Raw genomic sequence first — 17,953 nt, 5'->3', positions numbered from 1 at the left:
AGTAGGGGGCGGCGGTGGCGTGGGGGTCCCGAGTCGTTCCACCGAGGACTGCGGGGTGTGAGCGCGCGTGGGTCGCTGCAGCGCGACGTTGGTGTGCGCAGTGGTCGGCGTTGGCAGAGTCGGAGAACTGGGTGGCTCGCGAGCTGCCGTCTGGTCTCCTGGGCGAGGGCGGCTACGTGCCAGGCTGGAGGCGCCGCCGCACCCGGTAGTCAGACCGATAGTGACGATGGTGGAACAGCCGCCGCTGACACGAGCGGTTAGGTGCCATTGCTCAAGTCCCCCACCAATCCTGTCCATTGATCGCTCGGTGTCCCCACGAGGGAAGCCAGATGCGGACGGGGCAGCTTAACTGCCTCCGGGAACCCACGCGGAGGAAAGGCCGTCCAACTTCCAGAGCTGCTCCCAACCCGCTGCTTGGCGCCTGCACCTGGAAGTGGATACGTTTTATTTTTTTTAATGACAGCCGATTCATTTTAAAATTTTCTAGTTAGCCGAGTCTTTTCCTATAATGACGCGAATAACACAAACTTAGAACATTAACCCTGAGATCTTAAAAGCATTCACTAGAGGCAGTTCCATTGGGTGCTTTTGTTTTTGAAATTCCTCCCACCGCCCCTGAGAGGAATAAGATGCTAAGGATGTAATGATCATGTAAACAGCCGTCCTCACCACATTCTCTTCCGGCCTAGCTCCGCGTCTGACACAACCTAGATGCTCATTAAATCGCTGTACAAATGAAAGATTAGGGATAATCAGTACTTAATATTTTGGCATATGTCCTCATAATTTATACAACTGTGTAAATTCTATGTATACTATGTGTTGTAACCTAGAGAAAACATAAGTAGAGTGAAAGGTAGTTTTTGGTGGTTTTCCCCCATAACTACCCGTTCATTCAACATTGGACCCTGTGGAGAATTGTGCAGTCTCTTCCATTAGGCCATTGGAATGAATATGGCAAGAATTGTATCTTAAAGTAGTTCTCTCTTTTCAGAGCCTGTTATATAGTAAAATCTCCCCAAAAACGTGTGAATTAATGAATGAGTCAGAGCAGGTTATAGGTCTATGGGTAGATGTATCTGGGGTTTTTCCTATGTGTTTTGAGGATCTATAATATGTACAGTAATATCAGCATATCATATACCCATGGAGTTTAGGCACCTTTCTAGTCTAATGCCTCCCTGCCAGCTCTTCCTTGCCATGTTAACTACTTCTCGTATCTGCCCACTTCCCAGACTATCGCACCTTGGGCATTTGAGTGTTCCCATGTGTACTTTCCACACCCTTTGATTCTTTCCCTGTCTTTATCTGTCATCGCCCCATATACCTGTTAAGGCACATGTTCCTACAGAGTAGGCTACCTGAAGACCAGATGGAGTACAGTTCTAGTCTGATCCACGGGAGGTTACCGTCTGGCAAAGTTGCTTTATAGCAGCTTGCGTTAGTAGTTACTCAACATCAAACGTGGCCCAACACTGCCAGATTTTATTTTTCTATGAAATCTGATTTGTAAATGCTAACAATTTAAAACAATTTTAATACAGTGTAGGTCAAATAAAAATTCCTTTTGAAAAAAGTTGGCAATCAAATTGCCAGCTTGTGACCATTGCTCTTAGCTTTTTCATATACAGTAAAGTGCATGAGAGGTGAAATCTGTGTGATATGATGCCTGTCAGGGAAAGAAAAGTCAAGTATTTTCCATTAATAGCATTTGCAGAGCGTACTACTACACCTTGTTAAAGGTGAACAGCTTTGGAGACCTGGAAAAACGAGGCAGTCTTGTCAAGTTCCAGCTCTCACAATTTTCACCGAAGTTTGCTCCCTGATTCTAACTGATGTAGTGGTTAAGTGCTCGCCTGCTAATGCACCAGCCACTCTGGGAGAAAGATGTGGCAGTCTGCTTCTGTAAAGATTACAGCCCAGGGAACTCTGGTTCTGTTTTCCATAGGGTTACTATGGGAGCATGAGATAGCCTTTGAACTGTTGTGTAGTTTGTCTGTGGTGATGTTCACATGAATCTATACAAGGGATAAAATGGCATGGAACTACATACAAGCACACATGTCACACAGACATATACATATAAGTATATGTGAGACTTGTGAAATCTGAATAAGGTTGATTGTCATTAATTTCCTGGTTGTGATATGGTGCTAAAACTATATAAAAGTTCCCAATGACAAAGGATCCCTGTTGGGTTGCTAATTCTAAGATCAGTTTGAAAGCACCAGCCACTCTGTGGTGGCTTGGCACCGCTTTCTACTCCCTTAAAAAGATACAGTCTTGGCAACCCACAAGGGCAGTTCTCCTCTTGTCCTGTAGTGTCATTCTGACTCCAAACCCATTCCATGGTAGTGAGTGACCAGTGAGGAAACTATGTGAAGGGTATATGGTATTTCCCTGCCTTATTTCTTAAAGCTGTCTATGAATCTATGGTAATCTCAAAATTAAAAAGTGTAAAAGAATTCGTAATCAAAAGCCCATAGAGATAAGTTTTTCCTTTGACTTTTATTTTCCCAGGCGATGCTCTAATCATGTCAGATAAAGATGACATTGAGACACAAGTGGAAACCAAGGCAACTCCTCCCAGTCCTGACGATGGGAATTGTGAACCAGCAAGGAATTCTGAGTCTGCTGACCAAAGCACCAAGCCAGAGAGCAAATCAGAACCTGTAGTTTCCACTCGGAAACGCCCAGAAGCCCGATCTTCTCATGACCCTGACACTTCAGATGCTCACCCTGTTCAGGAATCTCAGGCTTTAGGCAAAGTAGAGTATATTTGAAAATACTGGGGTTAAGAATTTGGGAATTTGGAATCAGTACCAATTCAGTATTGCACTTCACAATTATAAGATTGCTTTCTCAGTTCTGTAAACACCAGTCTTTGCTACATGGTGCATAAACATATCTGCCAGTCAGGCAATAATTTTTAACTAAACATATTTTCCCTCATAGTTTGACTAAAAATTAGATACCTTATATACTTTAATTCTCCACTAATTTTTCCATTTCCTCATTCTTCTTTTTCTGTTCTGCTAAAATAGGATCCTTTTTCCAAAGAGGTAGCCCAGACTGGATGGGGCTACTGGGGCAGCTGGGGCAAGTCCTTACTCTCCTCAGCCTCAGCTACTGTAGCCACAGTAGGTAAGGTCATCAATCATTCTTCATTTTTTGTGTATTTTGCTATATATCTGTATTTTAAACAAGTTTATTAGTAATTCTTCCTTTTTTCCGTGCTTACTCAAAAGCTTTATAGTATGAAGATGCAGTAGTACTACAAAGTTGATTTATGCAGCCACTAGAATTTGCATTATTTCCTTATTAGTAGGTTTTATAGTAAGTAATAGGAAGTCTAGGGATTGTTAATGTAAAGCTTCTCATTGATGATGATATAAAACATGACTTGATTTTGTTAGTTTTTTTTGATAAAAAGACAACTTGACAGCCTTTTTTTTTCTTTAAAAAATTCAAATTTAAACTTTGCCCCTGAGATACATAAACATTCCTTTCTTTTTGTTTGGGTGGGGGGGAATTAAGTAGACTCTAGAGAATACCCCTCCCCACCTACATAGAGCTCACCCCCCACCTGCCCAGAACCCCTGTGCCTCTGTCTGTGTGTGGTCCAGCTGACGCCATACCCCGGTGATGGTTGCCAGTTCTTGGATCTCTTCCACCCTCACTTCACCCGTGTGGCCCCTTAAAGCTCCCAGCCCTTCTTCTATGTGTGATACCAGCTGCACTGTGCGGCCTGCTCCAGCTCTTACCCTGGCCATGGTCCTAGTTGTGTATGCTTCAAAATAACATGTCTTGTCATTATAAAAATCTTCAAATCTCCTTGTTTGATTTTTTTTTTATTTCTCAATTTTTTGGCTAAATGGCAAATAATCAAATATAAACGTCATTTTTCTTTGCAGGACAAGGTATTTCAAATGTCATTGAGAAGGCAGAGAATTCTCTTGGAATCCCAAGTCCCATTGAAATTTCAACTCAAGTCCAATATGCATCAGGTCAGTATACTGTAACTTTAAGACTTATAATTATTATCTTAAATGAGAACATTTGAATTCATCTTAGGTATATATTAATCTTGTGTCTGATTTTTCAGGATGTTAGGGGAGTAGGGTGATAAGATGAATTCCTCACTGCTGATCAGAGGACTATGTCCTTCCACTGATCATGTTTCTTTTTACTTTTCTTATCTATGAAATTAGATGATATTTTATATCTGTTAGGTGAATTTGAACCTATTGTAGTGTAAGAAAATATTTTGGTATATTGGCTTTGTGGATGTATTTTTTTTCACATTTGGTTTTATTTGTATGAAAATCATAACTAAAGCCACCGCCATTGAAGAGAGTCCGACTTATAGTGACCCTATGGTGTCTGAGACTGTAACTCTTTTATGGGAAGATGCAGCCTCATCACTCTCCTGCGGAGCAGCTGGTGGGTTTGAACCACTGACCTTGAGGTTAGCAGCCCAGTGAGTACTCAAGTGGAGTTCAAGTCAAACAGCCTGTGCAGGAACCTCTTCTGACTTAAACCATTAAAGACAGGATTCAAACCAGGTATTAAGGTGGCCAGAAAATAAAATGCTTTTCAGGGCCTTGGCTTGCTTTTTCATTTCTCTGGGGCCTATCTTCACTTACAATTCTCTCTGATCAGCTGTATCATTTTTCTCTCTGAGCTGACTTTATTTGCCTATCTTCCCCAATTCCAGCTTTGTATTTAATCATGGTATAAGTGCTCATCAGAGACAAATACCCCAGACTATAAGTCCACTGCTATCAAGTTGATTCCAATTCATAGCCACTCTACATAGCAGTGGTTCTCAACCTGTGGGTCATGACCCCTTTGGGGGTTGAACAACCCTTTCACCAGGGTCACGTGATTCATAACAGTAGCAAAATTACAGTTATGAAGTAGCAACGAAAATTTTATGGTTGGGGTCACCACAACATGAGGAACTATATTAAAGGGTCACGGCAATCGGAAGGTTGAGAAGCACTGCTTTATAGAGTGTCTAAGGCTGTAAATCTTTACAGAAGCAGATAGGCTCAAATTTCTTTTGGGGAGCAGCTAATAGGGTTGAATTGCCAACTTTGTAGTTGACAACACAATGTCTACCCAATGGTACCACTCATCTTTCCAGGAGAGATGAGCTGAGGTGATTGAATGATTTCTTCTGGGAATTTACAGGTGGGAAAAATTGGTGCTAGTTAGTTTCTGATGGGTACTTATACCTAAACAGGGGTCAATCGCTGGGGAGAGCAAGCAGTTAACTTGTTCTGCTACTAACCAGAAAGTTGATGGTGTCAGTATACTTAGTGGTATGAGTACACCAGTGTCCAGTGCAGAACAGCCTGGTGAGCTACTTCTAAAAAGTCAGTCATGAAAACCCAGTGGAGCACAGTTCTCTGACACACATGAGTCATCTTGAGTTGGCAAAGATTTCATTGTAATTGGATCTATAACCCAAACTCATGGAAGCAGCAGTTAAGAAATCAAGTGATACAAAGTATTGGGAAATTTTATAGTAAAAGATCTTTGTTTTGTATTGAAAAGCAAATATGTCACTTATTGGGCAGCTAACTGCAATGTCAGTAGTTTAAAACTACCAGGTGCTCTTTGGGAGAAAGACGGAACTGTCCACTCATGTGAAGAGTCGTAGCCTTGGAAACTCACAGGGACAGTTCTGCTCTGCCCTATAGGGTCACTGTGAGTCTGCATCGACTCCAGGGCAGTGAGAGTCTTATGGGATCCGGAGGGACCAGTCCTTGGAGGACTGGTAAAGTTGAGGGTCAGCACAAAAGAGAAAGACCCTCAATGAGATTGATTGATACAGTGGCTTTAACAATGAGTTTAAAATTGGCAGTGATTCTGAGGATGGTCTAGACCAGACAGTGTTTCTGTTTGACATGGGGTTGATATGGTTTAGGACTGACTTGATGGCATCCAATAACACCAATCCTTGTCATTTTGGAGTCCCTTTATCATTCTTCCTCCCTTATGAGCTCCCCCTTTTTTTGACTGACCCTGGGTAATAATGAATGTAACCTTATTGAGTGCATTTTGTTTTTTCATTAAATTTATTGTGGCAGGCCATTTAAGTAGCTTGGATAGATCCATTTTAAGTTTTTACTTTTCCTTAGGATGAATCTCTACCCTAAGAGCTAGATTAGTTCTATCACTTATGTCTGACCCTTCTGAATTCTCTACCCTAACCCTCATGCATTTAACCAAGTCACTCTGCTCTGATGAATTGTAAATCATATGTCTTTTTGCCTGGAGTGAACTATGGGTATTGTTTAGGATACAGTTCCCTGGTAGTTCTTTGCTAGCTCTCAGGGAGTTTCTCTGTACCTGAGCTGGATAGTCAGCCAAACGATTAAATATATTCTTGGCTTTCCGAAGCTCTTTACCTAAGCAGTTCCTACCTTTCCAGTAGTCTGACTGCAAATTCCAGTTGCCTCCGTTTTTCTGGATGTTAAACTCTTTTACTCAGTGAAACTGCTATTAATCTGGTTGAATTCCTCATCCTCTGCTGGGTTTTGGAAAGTTTCTCCAGATTGAAAAGCAGAGCAGTCAGGCTTAATTAACTTGGTGACTTTCTCTTGTGGATCAAGAGAGCCTCTGTTTTAGTGCTTACTGTTTATTGCCCATAGATGGCTATTTCTTACATCTTATCCAGGGTTCCAGATGCTGTGACAGGAGGAGAAGTACTATAAAAGTTAATCTCTCATAGCTGCATATGAAAGTCCTACCTCCAACAATTTGATCAACAATAAGCTGTTTCAAAGTTAATAAAATGAACAGATAACTTTCTTATGAAACATGTATGTCTTTATAATGTACATCTATCTGCTTTCTGTTAAAAAATAGAATTTCCTAGGACAAAACTTAAATTAGACGCATTCACTGCTTTCAAATCAGTGCTGACACATAGCCACCCTATAGGGCAGGGTAGAACTGCTCTTGCGGGTTTCTGAGACTGTAACTGTCTCTAGGAGTAGAAAGCCTTGTCTTTCCCGGGAGAGAAACTGCTGACCTCATGAGTAACAGTCAATACTTAACCACTTCACTCCTGTGGCTCCACTAAAATACACTCTTAGAACTCAGTGCTATCAAGCCAGTACTGACTCATAGTGCTCCTGTAGGACAGAGTAGAACTGCTTTGTGAGGCAAGGTTGTATTTTCAAGATTATATTTTTAAATGGGAGTGGAAAGCCCTGTCACCTGCACCACCAGGGCTTCTCTAAAAAGATTAGATTGTTGACAATCAGATGTATTAAGGCATAAGATATACAATAAAATTTACAGTTTTGTGGATATTGATAACTGTATATAGTTCTGTTTTCCTTGACTAATCATAGTATATTGTGATTATACAGGAGTTGAATATTTTCTAAATTGGTATAGAAATGAAAATTTAAAAACTGCTAATCTTAGCTTTCATTTAAACATAGACAAGCAGTTTAAAGTAATTTAAAAAAAGGCTAAAAGATTGCATAGGAAAGCGAAGCCTAATTCTTACATCATTTAGTTAGTAAGAAAGTGAAAATGATAAGCGCATCTCCCCTTCATTCTTACCCTGTGTCTCCGCTCCCTCGTGTAGGTGACACCAAAGAGAATGAAAGCGCGTCCCCAGTGGCTGGACCATTTGGTGTCCTCTCCACCATCTCCACTGCTGTTCAGAGCACAGTGAGTACCAGCTGGGTGGCCTGTTCTCATTATTGGTGTAAGTTTTCTTATCTTGAGTCATTGCTCTGTTTGAGCAAGAGAACTCATTGTTCTTGTGGGAGTCCAGATACCTGTAATCACTTTGATCTTTGAGGGTGAGTGAGGGTAACTTGAATCTTTCTTTAAAGAAATTAAAGGAGGAGTAGAAACACGTTTAAAAGGAGTATGTGGGAGGCTTAATATCGTTCATGTGTGAAAGTAGATAACTTCATTTTTAAACTTAACCTTTGGATGAAGTATAAGAAGTAAAGATTGCAGCATTAGGGTTGGAGAATGGCTTATTAATCCTCAATGTGCGTGTGACACAAGCTTGCTTGCTCAAAGTGAAGATTTGGAGCACATGCTGATGAAGATCAAAGATTATAGCTCTCACCATGGATTACAACTCAAATGTGAAGAAAACAATTGACTATTTAATTAATTCCCTAATTGACTAATTCACAAATGGACTAATAGGTGATAAACTGAGAAAAGTTTGACTTAGTCAAACTTGTCCTCCTTGGATCCACAACTGATGCTCATGGAACCAGAAATCAAGAGATCCAAAGATGAACAGCACGAGGTAAACCTGCTGTACGAAACCTTCATGTGCTAAAGAGCAAGTTTGGCGCTTTGAGGACTATGGTGTGCCTGCCTCAGCATTTGAACTACGGTGCTGTCGAAGACTATTGGAAGTATGATGGATTGACAAAAGAACAAACAAATCTGTGCTATAGGAAGTGTAGCCAGTATGTTCCTTAAACACAGGATGGGGAGATTTCATCGGGAAAAAAAGAAGAGAGTTCTATATGATAGATGGGACACAGTGACTGTAACAGTGAGCTGACACAGAACAGTTGTGAGGATGGCACAGGCCTCGGCAGTGTTTCGTTTTGTTTGTTGCACTTGGGGTCATTATGAGTTGGAACCAATTGGACGACACCTAACAATGGCGACAACATTGGATTTGAGTATGAGTGGAGCGTGCATATGCTTATCTGTAGTAGTAGATATTGATAGGTTTCCAAGTAGATTGTGTTTACATTCATAAAAATAGTATGTGAATGTTTCAGATGCAATGATTAATATTACTAGCTGTTATTTTTGTATCATCAAAACATGCAGACATGTTTTCTCAGTATTGTTGTAATGAGGCTTCATGTGTTTTCTAGGGAAAGAGTGTAATCACTGGGGGTTTGGATGCTTTAGAATTCATTGGGAAGAAGACAATGGATGTGATAGCAGAAGGAGATCCAGGATTTCGAAAAACCAAGGGTCTGATGAACCGGAATTCTACATTGTCTCAGGTAGTATTAGTGTTTATCTGTTTACTTCATGTTTCGGTTTTTATCTGGACTTGTGTGGACTCTGACTGTGGAGTGGTTAGTATTTCCTTTTGAAGAATTTTCAACGAGTTTTTATTAAAAGGAATTCCGTGGGGTTTTCAGTTTCTTTTTGACAGAATTGTAAAGTTTAGAAAAATGCCCAGCTCTTTTCCCCCAAACTCCTTTCTGCCTCATTGTCATGTCAGTATAATTCAAGATGCCAATTCCTGTCAGATTTGCTTAGTAGATTAATGTGTAAACCACTTTTGTGAAACACTTGCATTCTTGGGTATTATTTATGCTATGTTGCATAAACTCATGAGTGATCTGCTTATCTTGTAGCTCCTGAGGTGGTCAGATTGAATCGTGAGTCTAAAGGAAGGGCCAGTGCTCAACACTGTAATTTGTTTCAGCATTGCTTCTCTCAACTCTGAAAGCCTACTCTTGAGTTCTCATTACTTGCTGTAATATAATGCCTCCATATCTTTTCAGGTTTTACGAGAGGCCAAAGAGAAAGAAGAGCTGGGGACCACCAATGAGGTTACCGTGGAAACAGACAGGAAAACTCATTATGGGTTACTCTTTGATGAATTTCAAGGTCTTTCTCATCTAGAAGCTCTGGAGATGCTTTCCCGAGAAAGTGAAATAAAGGTAACACTAAACCAAAAGTTTCAACTGGAAAAGCTGTCAGGCAAAGGGCTCCTGCATATAGTTTCTTTTCACTTTATAGAATTGGAAGATGAAAGGCATTTCAAATAAAGAGGCTGGAGGCTCTCTGGAATACTGTGCTAATTAACTTTCTATTTAGTAGTTTGAACTAATTGCTAGGCATGAGCGAGTTCATGCTATTTCTCTAAATTTAAACCATAAAAGGCAGATCAAACCCAGGGACAAGGGAACAATAAGTGATCTAAAATCGATGGTGAGGAGGGTGTAGGAGGCCTAGTAGAGCTTGATCAAGGGCACTGTAACCGAGAGGAATTACTGAAACCTAATTGAAGGCTGAACATGATAGTGAGACAAGAGGAAAGTAAAAGGAAATAGGGGAAAGAACTAGGAGGCAAAGGGCATTTATAGAGGTTTAAATAGAGGCATGGACATATGTAAATATATTTATATATATTTATACTTATATATACTTGTATATGATGATGGGGAAATAGATATATGTACATTGGTTTAGTATTAAGGTAGCAAATGGACATTGGGCCTCTACTCAAGTACTCCCTCAATGCAAGAACACTTTGTTCTATTAACCTGGCATTCCATGATGCTCACCTTCCCAACACGATTGGTAAGTGGGCGCATAAGCGAATGTGAAAAAAGCTGATAGTGCTCAGCTATCAAAAGATATAGCATCTGGGGTCTTAAAGGCTTGAAGACAAACATTGGCCATCTAGCTGAGAAGCAACAGCCCACATGGACGAAGCACACCAGCCTGTGTGATCATGAGGTGTTAATAAGATCAGGTATCAGGCATCAAAGACCCAGAACAAAAAAATCATATCATTGTGAATGAGGGGGAGTGCGGAGTGGAGACCCAAGCCCATCTATAGCCAACTGGACATCCCGTTACATAAGGCTCGGGGTGGAGACGACCAGTTGGTGCAGTGTAGCTCCAATAAAACATAAAATTTTTCTCCAGTTCTTTAATGCTTCCTCCACCCACTATCATGACCCCAGTTCTACCTTATAAATCTGGCTAGACCAGAGCATGTACATGGGTACAGATAAGAGTTGGAAACACAGTGAATCCAGGACAAATAAAGCCCTCAGGACCAACATTGAGAGTAGCCATACCAGGAGGGTAAGGTGAAGGTGGGGGGAGATAGTGGGAACAGATCACAATGATCTACCCATAACCCCCTCCCAGGGGGATGGACAACAGAAAAGTGGGTGAAGGGAGACAGACATAGGTCTAAAACATGAAAAAATAATTTAAAAATTATCAGGGTTTCATGAGGGAGGGGGAGAGAGGGTAGAATGAGAAGCTGATACCAAGGGTTGAAGTAGAAAGAACATGTTTTGAAAATGATGATGACAACAAATGACACAATGGATGCATGTATGGATTGTGATAAGAGTTGTACGAGCCCCCAATAAAATTATTTTTTAAAAAAGGTTAACAAAACAGTCATAGTGCACTTGCTACTTTTCCTTTGCCCTGACAGTTTTCTTTAGCCTCTATTGCTTAAGCTGCCAGTTGGGTTCAGATACCTGCTGGCTTAAGCTATCAATTTAGATATAGTCACCTGTTAGTTTTTAGACCGTCCTCGATTATGAATGAGTTCCATTCCCAAGTCTGTCTTCAGGTTGACTTTGTGCCTAAGTTGCAACAGTTAAGTATAGTTCATACTCAACATCAGTTATCGAAATGTTATAGTTGATAGCAAGTATATATATGTACCTTTTATGCATAAAAAACACTCTACAGAAAGACTTCCAGGCACACTGAATCATCTCTTTCTTGCTAATGCATTACTAATAATGAGGGTAATGACAAAGTATCACGTGTTGGTTAGTTGGAACCAGTTTGTGTACATGAAGTTTTAATAAGATAGGCCTTACATGGGTTGGTTCATAACTGTGGGTTTTAATGGAAGTCAGATCTTCAGAACCTTGGCACTGCCTACTAAGCTGGTATTAAGCACTAGTAATTTCTGATTTATATTTTAGGAAGTAAATTTCCTGGCTAATTATTATTTTTTAATAGCCACTCCTTTTTTGAAATCCCTGAAAGGTATCTGATTACAATTTGATCTACAATCTTTTCACTTGGGGATTTTTTTTCCTTTTCTTTACTCTCACATGCTGTATTATGATCTTAAATCCCTCCAGGTAAAATCTATTCTGAATTCTCTGAGTGGGGAAGAATTAGACACTCTAAAACTTGATTTAGAGCAACTCAAAGAAACGTTTTCCTTAGAAGAGTTCTGTGATGAAGAAGAAGAAGAGAAAAAAGGTAATATGGAAATGAATAATCTGAGTGGGCAGAAATCATTGTTGTGCACTACATTGTCTGCAGAGTTCTCTGCAACTTTGTCTCTGACTAAGTACTTTTGTGGGCCACCAGTCTTATTTATGCCTATGTTCCCCCTTTCCCACATAATGGATTCTTAACTTCTGCCAGAGAAAGACAGACTTACTCCTCCTGTAAAGATTTACAGTCTTGGACACTCACAGGGATAGTTCCACCCTGTCCTGTAGGAATCAATTTGAGAGTAGTGATTTTGTTTTTGACATTTTTAAAGCATATCTATCCCCTCCTTTCACAGTCAGAGGGCTGCCCTTAATGAAATTTCCTGGTCAGTTCTGCCCAGTCGTTCTTAAGAGCACTTGGTAGTGTTGTTGAGTAAGCTTTGCACTGCAAACTGTAGAGCTGATGGTTCAAAACCATCACCTGCTGTGCTAGAGAAAGATGAAACTCTGCTGTAAAGATTTACAGCCTTAAAAACCCTATATACTGGAATCAAATCCCTTCGAGTTGGGTAAGCATTTTGTTGAAAAGGAATGAAATAGACTGTTACTTATGGAAAACAATTGGAAGTATTTATGACTAATGAGACAATTTAAACTTCAAACAAATTACAGTTTTATGAAATTGTATAATCTTATATACCACTATAGTGAGTTGACAGCTTCTCAGTGCTTGTAGAAACTGATATTGCTGATAAAGAATGTGACTATTTGGGGTATTTTATAATGAAATGTGCCAGCATTATGAAGATCTGCATAACTTGATATTAATATATGCAGTGTATGTAGGTAAATAAAGGCATGCTGGAGAAGCTCAATGTTAGCAACTAAAATGAGCCCAGGGACTGACTGTGGACCAGACCATCAATTGCTCACATGTATATTTGGCTTGTTCTTCTTGAGCTGCCCTTTGACATTTTCTGTTCAGCTCCCTGACTTCATCCTTTCTTCCATTTGCTTTAGCTACTCTACGATTAAGAGCAAGTTTCAGAGTCTCTTCTGACATCCACTTTGATCTTTTTTTTCGTTCCTGTGTTTTTAATGACCTTTTGCTTTCTTCCTAAATGATGGCTTTGGTGTCCTCCCACAGCTCATCAGATCTTCTGTCGTTAGTGTTCAGTGCGTCAAATCTGTTTTGAGATGTTCTTGAAATTCAAGTGGGATAGTCTCAAAGTCATATTTTGGCTACTGAGGACTTGCTTTAATTTTCTTCACCTTTATCCTGAGCTTAAATATGAGCAGTTGATAACCTGTTCCACAGTGGGCCCCTGGTCTAGTTTTAGCTGCTGATAATTGAGCTTCCCACATCATGTCTTCCCACAGATGTAGTCAATTTGATTTCTGTATATTCTATCTGAGGAAGTCCATGCTGATAGCAAAAGGTAATTTGCTATTAACAAGTTGTTGGCCCTGCCAAATTCCATTATTGCAATCTCCAGCTTCATTTTTATCACCAAGTCCATATTTTTCAACTACTGTTCCTTGTTCTTTGTTTTCAACTTTCCCATTCCAATAACCAATAATTAGCAATGCACCTTGATTGCATGTTTGATGAATTTTGGACTGAAGTCATTGGTAACATTCTTCAGTTTCGTCATCACTAGCTTTTGTGGTTGGTGCATAAATTTGAGTAATAGTTATAATGATTAGATTTCCTTGAAGTTGGATCGATGTAATTCAATCACAGATAGTGTTGTATTTCATGATAGATTTAGCAAGATCCTTTCTGACAATGAATGCCACACCATTCCTCTTGATTGTGTTATTCCTGGCATAGTAAATCATATGATTTTCTGATTTAAAATGGCCAAATACCAGTCCATTTCAGTTCACTAATGTCTAGAATATCAATCTTCATGCATTTCATTTCATTTGCACATAGGGTTGCCATGGGTCGAAGCCGACTCGATGGCACCTAACAACAACAACACGGGCAAAATATTGAACAATACAGAAAGCATACAAAGAAGATGGAAAGAATACACAGAGACACTACCACATTCCACCATATCAGGAGGTAGCTTGTGAGCAAGAACCAATGATAACGACAGGAGAAGACCAAGTTGCATGAAGGCAATAGTCAAAAACAAGGCTTTAAGAAGTGTTGGAATGCCAATTGAAATGTTTCAGCAAGCTGATGAAGCACTGGAAACATTTACTCCATCTATGCCAAGAAATTTGGAAGGTAGCTACCTAGCCAGCAGACAAGAAGAGATCTGTATTTGTGCTTATTCCAAAGAAAGGTAACCTAACAATGTATAAATTGTAGAACAATCTCATTAATATGACACGCAAGCAAAATTTTTCTGAAGGTCCTCCCACAACAGTTTCACCAGGACATTGACAAGGAGATGCCAAGGAGATGGACAAGATTCAGGCCAGATTCGGGAACAAGAGATAATTGTTGCTGATGCCAGATGGATCTTGGCTGAGAGCAGAGAATACTAGAAAGATGTTTACTTGCGTTTTATTGACTGCAAAGGCATTCCACTGTGGACACTTAATTGTGCTCATCCTGAAACTGTGCCTGGATCAAGAAATTGTCATGATTCGTCTTGCCTTGGATCCGTAATCAGTACTCATGGAAGCAACTGTCAGCAATCAAACCACCCCGTTACATCGGATAAATCTACTGCATAAGATCTCTTTAAGTGTTGGAAAGGAAGGATATTACTTTGAGAATTGAGGCATGCCTAACCTAAGATTGAAAATACCTGAATGATATTTTTAGTTGTCTAATGTGCTTGTGAAAATTAGACCTTGGATAAGAACTGATGAATTTGAATTACAGTTCCGACAAGAATATTGAAAGTATCATGGACTGTCAAAATAACAAACAGACCTATCTTGGAAGAAGTTCAGCCAGAATACTCCTTAAGAGGCAAGGCTGGGGAGACTTTGTTTCACGTACTTTGGACGTTTTACCTGGAGAGACCAGTCCCTAGCCGAGGAAGCCCTCTGACAGACGGAGTAGCACAGTGGCTGTGACAGTGGCTCAAGATAAGAGCCATGGTGAGGAAGGGCAGGGCCAGACAGGGCCACTGTTTTGTTCTGCTGTGCACAGGGTTGCTATGAGTTGGAAACCATTAGCAATGACCACCACCAAACACCACCCTGGGGTTGCTGGTGCATAAATGGCGGGCTGCTAAAGGAGAGGTTAGTGATTCACACCCATTAGCTGCTCCAAGGGAGAAAATTGAGGCTCCTCTGCAGATGTACAGCCTTGTTCTTTGGTGCCATCGAGGTGGTTCTGACTCATAGCGACCCCATGCACAACACAGTGGTCTCCTCTTCTGTGGTCTCCTCATCATTGTGCTTATGTCTGAGCCCGTTGTTGCAGCCACTGTGTCAATTCGCCTTGTCAAAGGCTCCCCCCCCCTTTTTTTTTTGCAGCCCCTCTGCTTTCTATGGCGTCCTCCAGGGACTGGCGCCTCCTGACAACATGCCCAAATTATGTAAGATGAAGTCTCGCCATCCTTGCCTTTCAGCCCAGGAAACCCTGTAAAAGATTACTGTGCTTTGTAATTGACTCTATAATAGTATACTTTTCTCTCCATTGTTAATTATCCACAATTACCTGAAAATGCTTTTAAAATACCCCTCCACTTTTCAGGTATCTTCATATATTTAAACAAGGCAAATGATCACAATAGATGGAATACAAAAGCCAGTCCTCCTCCATGAAGGCAGATATGAAAGATTTGTAAAACTGTATAACCATGGTATTCTTCTCACAATTTTTAAAAAGTTTTTCTTCTTTATTAAGCATCTTATGACAGTTCATCATTCAATTGTATTAAGCACACTTGTACATATGTTGCCATCAACAGTATCAAAACATTTTCTCTCTACTTGAGCCCTAGGTATCCGCTCTTTTTTTTCCTCCTCTCTCCCTCAGCACCCACCCTCCTGAATCCTGAATCAATTATATATTATTGTTATTTCGTGTCTTACACTGTCCGCTATCTACCTTCACCCACATCTCTGTTATTCATCTCCCTGGGGGGTGGGCTATTTATTCAACCTTGTGATGGGTTCCCCCTTTCTCCCCCTTTCCCCCTCAATTCCCCCTATCCTCATGATGTTGCCACTCCCACTACTGTTCCTGAGGGTTTTATCTGTCCTGAATTCCATTGTAAGGTAGAACTGGGTCATGGTAGTGGGGGAGGAAGCATTCAGGAATTAGAGGAATGATGTGGGTGCATTAGTGCCCTGTTGACCCATCACCCTTGGTTTGTTTGGTTTTTTTCTCTTTTCTCCTCTATTTTAGTTGGCTGCCATATGCATTCCTGGGTTGGGTCAGACCCTTGCCAGTGCCTGGACCTTGACCTGGGAATTATGCATTAAGTAGCTTATCCTATTTGCCCATTATACTTTTTGAGCTTACCTCAGCGGACTCATGTTGTCCTTGTCCTTTAATGCTTGACTAACTTCACTTAGCATAATTTACGCCAACTCTTCCCATGAGACAATGTGCTTCATCTATTCATTGCTGCTTTTTAGGGCTTCACAGTATTTCATTGTATGTATATACCAGAGTTTTTTAATCCATTTGTCAGTTGATGGAAATTTAGATTGTTTCCAATTCTTCACGATTGTGAAATGCACTGCAATAAACATTAGATTGCAGATGTCTGGTCTTGGTCTGTTTCTTACTTCTTCTGGGTGTATGCCCAGTAGTGGGATTGCTAGATCATATAGTAGCTGGATTTCCTTTTGTTTAGGTATCGCCAGATCAATTTCCATAGTGCTGCTTGTACCTATAGGACCACCAGCAGTGGATGAGAGTTCCTATCTTACCACACTCTCTAGCACTTATTGCTTTCTGATTTTTTGAATTGGGCTATCTTTGAGGGTGTTAACTGGTTTCTCATAGTTGTTTTAATTTGAATTTCCCTTATGGCTAATGACCGGGAACATTTTTTTCATGTGTTTAGTGGCCTTTTGGATTTCCACACCTGTGAAACTTCTGTTCAGGTCTTTTGTCCACCCCGTCAGTGGGCTCTCTTTTTTTTCTTGTGGGCCTGCAGATTATTGTATATTTTAGTCTTAAAACCTTTGTCTGATGTGTACTTGGCTAAAGGTGTTTCCCAGGATGTGGGCTCTCTTATTACTCTCTTGGCGAAGTCTTAAAATGTGCACAGGTCTTTCATTTTTACTATATCCCACTTGTCAATTTACGCTTCCTCTGTGTCCTTCCCTATGTCCGATAGCCTGTGTGTTTCCTGTGCCAAAGTTCTTAGGTTTGTCCCAATTTCCTCGTTGATGGCCCTAATAGTTTGGGGTTTTACCTTGAGGTCTGAGATCCACGTCAACTTTATTTTTGTGCATGGAGTGAGTTGAGGGCCTTGCCTCACTTTCTGCAGGTTGATACGCACTTTTCCCAGCACCATTTGTTGAAGAGGACGTCTGAATCCGTTTGATATTTTTGGGGCCCTTATAGAAGATTAGTTGTCTGTATGCTGATGTTTTTATTTCTGAATTTTCTGTTCTTTTCCATTGGTTTGAGTGTCTGTCATTGTGCCAATAGCACACTGTACTCTGGTTGTATCCTAAGTGTTAAAGGCAGGTAAAGTAAGCCCTCCTACTTTGTCCTTGAGGTGTTCTCGGCTAACTCTGGTCTTCCTCTCTCCATGTGAAGGGTAGTCAGTTTTTCTAATTCCTTGAAAAGAGATGTTGGTATTTGTATCGGGATAGCATTATATTTATATAGTGCCTTGGGTAGGATTGGCATCTTTACTATATTAAGTCTTCTGATTCATGCGCATGGGATATTCTTCCATTTGTGGAAGTCACTTTTGATTGCTTGTAAGTGTTTTCTAGTTTTACTTGTACAAATCTTTTGGGTTTCTTGGGTTAGGTAGAGCTCTTCAATTTGTGTCTGGCTATTGTGAAGGGTACTATTTTTTATCTGTCTCGTGGTCTTGTCTGATGTA

General features: G+C 40.4%; 1 protein-coding gene across 4 annotated transcripts in view; it reads left to right on the top strand.

Annotated features, from left to right (window-relative positions):
- The window catches only part of FAM114A2 (family with sequence similarity 114 member A2), a 35,579-nt gene that overhangs the window by 128 nt on the left and 17,498 nt on the right, over window positions 1–17,953 (top strand). For 3 of the 4 annotated variants that reach the window (XM_075541862.1, XM_075541861.1, XM_075541863.1), the window contains exons 2-8: window positions 2,521–2,768; window positions 3,045–3,144; window positions 3,915–4,007; window positions 7,613–7,698; window positions 8,889–9,023; window positions 9,534–9,692; window positions 11,880–12,003. In XM_075541862.1, the coding sequence (XP_075397977.1) occupies window positions 2,535–2,768; window positions 3,045–3,144; window positions 3,915–4,007; window positions 7,613–7,698; window positions 8,889–9,023; window positions 9,534–9,692; window positions 11,880–12,003 (931 nt within the window). In that variant the 5' untranslated portion in view covers window positions 2,521–2,534. Of the gene's footprint in view, window positions 1–71; window positions 206–2,520; window positions 2,769–3,044; window positions 3,145–3,914; window positions 4,008–7,612; window positions 7,699–8,888; window positions 9,024–9,533; window positions 9,693–11,879; window positions 12,004–17,953 lie in introns of those variants that run through there. The other variant, XM_075541864.1, reaches the window with a different exon arrangement.

Source organism: Tenrec ecaudatus, chromosome 2 (genome assembly GCF_050624435.1).
Source record: "Tenrec ecaudatus isolate mTenEca1 chromosome 2, mTenEca1.hap1, whole genome shotgun sequence".
NCBI lineage: Eukaryota > Metazoa > Chordata > Mammalia > Afrosoricida > Tenrecidae > Tenrec > Tenrec ecaudatus.
This window is presented reverse-complemented; position numbering and strand designations above follow the sequence as displayed.